The sequence below is a fragment of the Periophthalmus magnuspinnatus genome, chromosome 19 (genome assembly GCF_009829125.3).
Source record: "Periophthalmus magnuspinnatus isolate fPerMag1 chromosome 19, fPerMag1.2.pri, whole genome shotgun sequence".
NCBI lineage: Eukaryota > Metazoa > Chordata > Actinopteri > Gobiiformes > Gobiidae > Periophthalmus > Periophthalmus magnuspinnatus.
In genome coordinates, this window is record NC_047144.1 from 6,932,013 (window position 1) to 6,940,649 (window position 8,637).

An 8,637-nucleotide genomic window follows, 5' to 3' on the forward strand; every position below is an offset into this window, starting at 1 on the left:
CTTTAAAGCCTGGAGCTGCTTCAGAATAAATAAATGAATAAATAAATAAACAGCATTTGTTGTGGTCTTCTCATACATCTGCTTTCACTAATAAGCTTAAATAAAAGATTATACTTAAAAATAGACTGATACAAATGCAGACTTGAGTCTGTTTTGGTTAACAATAATAGTCAACATTTATTAGGATAATTTGACTTGCAATAATTCCAACAATTAAATTGAAATGGGATTGTATTGTGCATCTTGTCCTATCTGTCTCCATATGTAGGTGACCTCACATTAAACAATATTAAACATGAAACATTGAACATACCTGTAATCAAATAAATGAAATCAAATGAAAATCAAATAACTCTATGGAGAAACAAATGGTGCCTGCCAACAGAAAATATAAATAGTGCACCTTTAAATAAAATTATGAAAATGACCCAAAATAAATTACAAAAAAGTTATTTTATTTCAATCTGTTTTTGTATTTTGTGTTGCAAGGAAACATTATCATTGTCCACAGCCCATGATTGTTTCTTTTTTGCTTTTCTCTAATCTAGCCTACTATATATTGCATTTTAAGTTGAAATGTTATGGAAATGTTGTTTGTGGGAAAATGTCCTGAGCCTAACAGACTTCATCCAGTTCAAGTGGTGTGGAATTGTAACAAGAAACTATTCCACTGAAATGACTTCAGTGATTTTATCTAGCTACCTCATGTGACAGAGTCATCAATCTTCTGCTGTTTTAATTAATAATTATAATACACAACAAAACAGTCTTACCTAATAAGGCACAGTTAATTACACAGAACCAGAATACACCTGCAGCCTGGCACGTCCTGTCTAACCACAAGACTCAAGAAGAAGAACTCATCTAAAATAATGCAGTCTCTTTGAACAATTTTTATTCTGGTAAATCTAATAATGATTAACATTTTACTGTGTACAATTTTGTCTCATTGCCAGGATGTATGTTTTTCCACCTTTTCAACTAGTCCATAAATCAAACTTATTGTCAACCACTTCACACGCTTGTCCCACTTTGATGTTCAAGTCATTCTTTTCATACCAAGACAGATGCTTTGAACTTGTGCTGTCATCATTCTATAAATTTAAAATATTTCATTTCAGTTTTTTTCCAGATTGATCTTTTCAGTGTTTTGAATTCTGTACAGAAATCTGCAGCTGTATCAGCCGGTCACAACCCAGCCAAAAGCACTGCAACTCCAACTAGTCCAACACTTACTTTTTATTATTTTATAATTAAATAATGTCTAAAGTTATCTCTTGTATTCAAATATAAAACTGGATAAAACCCATAACCAAAAATATGCACTGTGCCCTTGAGATGGGTGCTGAGATTTGTAATGACTTTGATTCAAGTTTGCACAATAGAGCAGGAGAATCAAACTAGTCTGTCTCCCGAGATGAACTACATAGTGCAAAACATTCTTATGTTTGACATAATTCATTACATTCATTTTGACATATCTAGCAAAAATCTCTGCATGATACACTAATCCTCCTATAGTGCCTCCTTTGACTCATTATCTGTAAAACTGGCAGCACTGAATAAATGGGTCAAATGCAGAGTACCTCACTGTAGGCTGCATGCATGGGCAATAATGTTTACATCTTGACCTAACTGATTTGTTCTTGATACATTACTGATACTTGTCAGGACTGCCCTATCTCTGACAGATGTCAGTATGTTTTATAGAGTGCATTCAGTTCATTCTGTGTGACCTGTTGATTTGAGCCCAACCCTCAGTGCAGAACACAATTAGTTTCTATTACATATTTGCGTTTTAATGGGGTGAATGATTAACTAAATTGATTTAAGCTGTGTTGAGGTAAAGAGCTCATAATTGTGTACCACTCCCAGGTGAATGTGGGTATATATGCTGTACATTTTAAATTGTAATTTCATTTTCTTTTTCTGTAGTAATCTAATTGTAATTTAGATCTACTCCCATGTCATTTCATTCAGTGAATGAGTGTCATTCATAAACCCAAAAATATGAAGAAAATCTCTAAATTCACTGGCTTCCCAAACATTTGTGGCTCATGAGCAGAGCAGCGAACAAGAGGAACAGACTACCCCCCACAGGTGCTGCTGAGTCCCGCAAGCTGCAGCTGCAGTCTTGGCGGTTTCTGGGGTTGGGTGGAGCAGGGGTCGCAGTAGGAGAGGGACATCTGAGCCAGTCCACACCGATGGATTTGGGAGTGACCTCTTCATTGTCCAGTCTCCCTCTCTTCACTACCCAGTACAGGTCGTCTTTAAAGAAGTAGGTATCACCTAAAGATATAAACCAAATTAGGAGGCACACATATAACTGTATTAAAACCATAAATTATATATTTTACAATAATATTCATTATAGCCTACGGGCAACTACATGTGATTTTTAAAGATTAACACTGGCAATTTTTGCCTCTTTCAGACAAAGAATATAATTTTAATGTGGGTAGCCTAATTTCCAGAAGCAGTGTTATCTTAAATACATTTTTTATTAGAAGACGTTCCTGTTGCAGTCATTGCTTTTAGATAATTCTTTAAGCAGGTCTGGTTTAAACAAACAGACCAGCTTCATTACCACATGACACACCTTCTCCCCAGCTGGTGATATCATCCATGTCTGTGGGCACGCCTTTCCACACGCTGCTGTCTCGAGGGAAGCCCGCGTCCAGCTGTCTGCTCACCTGGCCGTCCCTCCGCACCTCGCTGAACCTCCAGTACTCTCCTCCACTGAACAGGTACGTCTTCCCATTATGATCCCAGATAAATGCTGCCTCCACCTTGTCCACTGGCTGCCCTTTTTTAGTCTTCATGCCCCAGTCGGATAAAGGCTTTGGGTAGCCACTCATCACCTCTGTGTCCTTGAAAACCCAGTACTGAGACCCTGAACACACACACACACACACACACCCACGCACTGGTTATAACCTGAAATTGAATATTCTTTAGTTGTTCTTATTTGAGGTTACTGAAGCTTAGTGTATTTTTAAAAAGTTACATACTATAGCTTTAAAAGTCAAATGTATATTGTTGTTATGTGTTCAGATATTAGTGCCCCAGGTTGATAAGTTTACACATGTTCAATTGATTGTGCTAAACCAACACTAAATGCTTTTGATTACTACTGTACAATTCTGGTATGGAACCTGTGCATATTGAAATAAACACTAAAATATGATTACAATATGATTTTACAAGACGTGTGTAACCGTTCTCACCAATGAAGAAGACAATTCGACTGTCAGCCTTGCGCTCGTACACAGCATCAATCTTGTAGGACCCTGAGGGCAGACCCATCCAAAAGTTTCTGATGCGAGCGGGATTCAGGGAGATCAATGAGCCATCACGTTTGGTCCTCCAGAATTCATCACCTGAAAGGACAACAGTTGAGTTTATACTTTAGCCATGTGCAAAAAAAACAGTGTTAAGGTAGCCCTTCACCTCTGAAAAAGAAAACTTCTCCTCTGATGTTGGCCACTGCATCGAATCCTCCCTGGCAACGTTTTTGAAAAGATGTGTCGAAACTGTGACAGAAAAGGTATTCCATATGAAAGATGCATTACGACACAAGTCCACTAGAATGCAGTATTGAGAAGAAACAATTGTGACGGTTGCAGATGACATCCAATCCTGGTTTCTAAATACTCACTGCTTTGTTGGTCTTGGCGGAGGTGGACTGGGCAGCCGTGGTAAATCAGGTTTGTCTGGGGATTTATCGTCTCGCAAACCTGGAAAAAAACATATTCTGTACTGTGTGGCTTGCAAATATTCTGGCAGCCTCATGTGATCAAAATTAGGGTAAAATAACACAATGAATTCCACGTTTAAAACACAGCGTACAGTGCTGAATTCATTTATAGACTCAAGAGAACATTTTATGCGCCCTACTCACCATACAGCTGTTGAATGGCCATCTTATCGTCCATGGCCAGCTGATAAGTGAGCATATCTTCCACGGGACCCTGGTAATATGGCCGCATTATGGAGGGGTCAGTGGAGGAGTGGGACAGACCGAGAGCGTGCCCGAACTCATGCACCGCTACAGTGAACAAGTCTATGGAGCTGCTGCTGTCGCCTGGGAACAAGACAAGTGTCAATCAGAAATATGTTTACTATAGAGATAGGTTTGTAGGCCAGCATGTGCATATGACTGAACTCTTCTCTTTTAATGTTCATTTTGTAAAGCACTTTGAAGTAGCTTGTGTACTAATTGTGCTATACAAATAAACTGTAGGTAAAATGATTTCCAAAAAACAATAAGTGCTTTTAAAAGTCACTAAGGGGTAAGGTGAACCGGAAGCTGCGGAGGAAAAAAACAAAATGAAACAAAACCACAAATACAAAGTTGCAATTACCATATATAGCAAAAACAGGCCTATCAGTGTTGCAGGTCTCTATATTTACCCTATGCTGCAATCATCTGCCTCTATATTTATATCTTTTAACCCCCACAATTTTATACATAGCACACTTCACTTCCTCCACACTTGATGATGAATATCGGTCATGGGTTAAGGTCATTTCTTGCCAGGACGACTGTGGAATAACAAATAAACATGTTCCCCCCGGACTGTACCTCTGAAACTCCATCTTTCATGATCGTCAAAGTGGGTATCTCCCCCCACCTCGTCCCGGCTGGGGAAGAAGGCGTGGGCCAGGGTTCCACCTTCTCCATCAAAAGGATACCCGTCGTCATGTAACAAACTCGCAAAAGATACTCTGATATCGCCTCCTGCTTGCACACCCCCACTCTCACTGGACACCCGCTGGAAACGCAGAGGGGCTGCATCACTCCAGGCTTTTAATGCATAGGTCAAGATATCATCGACCACCCTAGAGTTCATTTGGGGAGACGTGGCAGATGATGGGTAGTTATGGACGCTGAAAAACAAAGAGCATAGTCTATTGAGAGATTCAATAGAAGAGTAGGAGATACAGCCATAGTTGATGTACCAGGAAATTATAAGTGGATAAGTTACTAGAGGGGCAAGTGTATTAATAATAATGTCTGTCTCTAAAATGAATGATCCTTACAGGGTTATGCACAGTGGGGAAATTGCAATGGAAAAACAAATGCTTCATTAGACACATCAGATCCTGTAAATGGTAAACGGTCACATTTTTAGAGGCTATAGAACTTTTCCACCTTAAAGGCACTTTAACAAGCACTTTACATCAGAGGAAACTCTCACCCACTCACACACACGCACACACCAGTGTACACAGACACTGGGGGCAAGGTGGGGTAAGTGTATTGCCCAAGGACACAAGGGCAGCATTCATCTGTGGGAGCTGGGATCGCACCACCAACCTATGGGTCAGTGGATCTGACCCTCAACCAATGATGTCGCGAGTCAACCTTCGGATCAGGGGACAAACACTCCACCAGTTGAACTACTAGATAACAAGAGTTTTTTTTCTGACTGGGGTAAAGGGAACACAGATGCCAACCCTAAAACCTAAACGTTTACTAACTGTATTTAATAGTGTAAATATTGTATTTCCCAAACAAACTCAACAAACATGTGGAGTTCTCCAGAAATGATAGTTACCTGACAACAGTTATATGAGTTTTGTCTGTGCACAGGCGGTAGGGACGAGGGTGGAGCACACACGAAATAGACATTACAGTTACTTGGTGTAACTGTAGTTCTGTAAATGTGTGCCTTTGCCTTGGGTAACCAATAGTGAAACCCGTAAGTGGGTGGGGCACACACAAAATAGAAGTGATGTGGGCCACTGGAGCCGTAGGCCTACATCAGGAGAGAAATACTCTGACTCATGACCTTTTTCAGGTGAGTCATGCCATGGTACAGTAAAAATTGCATGAAATGATTAGAAATGTCATGATATCATATGTTAGTTTTATGATTAAACTTTTAAAATCAAACTATTTGAAAGATAGTTAAGTCAATATAAAAGACCTACATAGGCCTACCATAATAAGAGCATTTGGTAGGGCATCCAGGGTAGTCTCTTTGTCTTACAAACTTATGGGCCAATTTGCTGTCAGATCCTTTTCCAATTGCGAAAACTGATTGACTCACAGAGCAAGTAACGTGACAGGAAACACACCTCCATGTGAGCTCTGTCTTGTGCCACTTGAGACCTGACAAAGCATATCTCTTCCTCCTCTTTTTCTTCAGCATGTCCTCACTCCCTACAATATCAGGCAGAGAGCAGCGTGGAGCAGACATAAGCTTCAATGTCTTCTCATCTGAAATACAAAACCACATCATGTTTAAACTGAATCAGAAAAAGAGAAATTCGAGGATGAAAATAAACCATGAAATTTACCAAGAATCCCCGTTTCTGGGACACCTCCAAATCTCTGCATAACCCGGATAGCCTTCTCTATCCCCTCTTTGGTCTGCAGTCTGCTGGTGCGAGGATCCGGTGGAGGGAGGTAGCCATATCTGCCCAGCCAATCCTATAGGAACACCACAAAGTTAGGAGTTGTTTACAGTGCCCTCCAGAGACCACTGATGGAGTAGCCACTTAGGCACTTCAACAGTATATTTAAGTTATTTTATTTTGTGCCAGTGGACATGGAATTTTCCATACAGGACCTCCAAAATGAGGGGAATAATTGGGAATATTTCCAAAATGTAGCTTATATATTTATCTTGTTCCATCACACACACTGATGATGGTTGCAGAAGTTAGTTAGGGTCTTGGGGTCTGGCCTATAAAACACCATTTAATCGACATCACCTCTAATTACATGGAGGCTGTCATTTTCTCATGATTTAACACCACTGTATTTTATATTATATTACGGCATGTTCTTAAACCTTGTTTCACTGCCTCCAGGAAAAGGTGTGAGCTGATTTCACCAGCTTTATGTTTCAGTTGTGGTCTGTGCTCAAACACAACATATCTTTAGGCTGTTACAATATTTCCGCTACATTTTGGCATGTGTTAGGAAGTTAAGTAAGTGCCTTTAAATGTTGTGAATTTCTCTTAATGACTCATAGAAGAAGATAAAGTGAAGTAAAACCAGCTGAGTTGCAAGAATTCTATCGCAATGTTAATGATCTCAAGAGTAATAACAGAATAGAATAATAACACGCACATTTTTTCAGTATCATATCAAAGACTGAAAAATGGGGACAGTACACACATACAAAAAAAATCATTTATTAAGCCAAATATTATTTTTTTCTGTGTCTGTGAACCATAATAAATGATTTAAAATATTCAGCTTTAAACTTGTCAGAACAGGTTTTCTATTTTATTATAATTTTTTGTTGCATGAATGAATTTAGTGTACTCACCACAGCTCTACTATACTGGTCATCCTTCGCCAATACACTTCCCCACAAGACCAAGACGACACACAGCGGCCTCAGCTCCATTGTGACCGCTACCTAATAATTTGAAAATACTGTGACATTTCTCTTATTGTCTGCTACTTACTCACAACTTCCTCTGTAGACACCCCCTCTTTAAGACAAAAAGACAAAGCTCACCGTTGTTTGGGCTCTTTCTGAAGCTGCACTCTGGAGACTAGGCTGGGCTCATTGATCGGGCTCTGCCTCCGCCTCCTGCTGCTTGTAACAAATAAGGCATCTCTCTCTAGTGTGTCTTTATTTAGTATGAGGCAGATGTCTGACAATAATAGTAGTTTGCAAGTTAGGAAGGACCTTATCTTGAATATTAACAACCAAAAACCAACAATATCATTAAGACACCTGGCAGATGGGGTTAAAATGGCATTAATTATTGATTGTCTAACCCTAACTCAGGATCAAAAGTCCCTCTTCATTATTGTGGTTGTGCAAAAGGAGTATTAATATACATCCAAGTTAACAGTGAAGTTATATAAAGTTGGTCATGTGTAGCTAATGAAAACATATATTCTATAGACTGTTATACATAATGTTTTAGTGGGCACTTTACTTTTTACCAGCAGTTCGTCCCTGAACTTTGTCATCAGGTAATCCTTCAGTGTACTTAAATCTTTTTTTTACTATAATCCCACCATGCATCAACAAATTGTCTTGTAGAAGTCTATACATTTTTCTTTTCAACCCTCACGTTTTATTATACTATTTTTTCTTACACTAATAATATGGTTTGGTGTAGAAACCTTTCCAAAATGTATATAACTAACGTACATGTAATGGCCCCCTGATACATCTAGAGTAAATGAGCAAAGTCCATCTCACGTACTGTAGCGTCTTCCAGCCTCGTGGTGCTTGCATGTGTGACCGTCTCTACTCTGCAACCGTGGTGTTATCTTTCTCCCCCTTCTTCCTCTCTCGTCTTTGATTTCGGTCCGCTCTCCAGGGCCCAAGTGAGTCAGACCATTACCCTGCTAATGGTCAGCCTGTTTCCGCCAAGTCTGCACTGAGCCATCTACCACTATATTATCCATATGAAGTACCCATATAAAGTGCCCATCCAAAGTATCAAGTGTTCATCTGTTTTTACTCTATATCCATGTATAAGTTTATGGTAGTAAGCATTAACCGTATCTGCCAGACATTGAAAAACTATTAATTACTTCTGTCAGAATTCTATACTTTAAAATACTTAACACCTAAGAGGAATTCATCTGACTTTTTAATTTAATTTTTAAAAGTCTTATACGTTGTGTAAACTAGACCCAAACTATATTGTTAT

The 8,637-nt window shown here is 39.2% G+C and overlaps 1 protein-coding gene across 1 annotated transcript; it reads right to left on the reverse strand.

The window, feature by feature from the left end:
- Positions 1–154: 154 nt before the first annotated feature.
- On the reverse strand, positions 155–7,533 carry mmp25b (matrix metallopeptidase 25b). Its single transcript, XM_055229655.1, has 11 exons — positions 7,482–7,533; positions 7,287–7,379; positions 6,307–6,439; positions 6,085–6,226; positions 4,586–4,890; positions 3,902–4,084; positions 3,659–3,737; positions 3,451–3,533; positions 3,228–3,380; positions 2,600–2,893; positions 155–2,289 (listed from the first exon to the last, which is right to left on the reverse strand). Exons 2-11 carry the CDS (start codon positions 7,365–7,367, stop codon positions 2,030–2,032), a joined length of 1,713 nt encoding a protein of 570 aa, XP_055085630.1. The 5' UTR covers positions 7,368–7,379; positions 7,482–7,533; the 3' UTR covers positions 155–2,029.
- Positions 7,534–8,637: the final 1,104 nt, after the last annotated feature.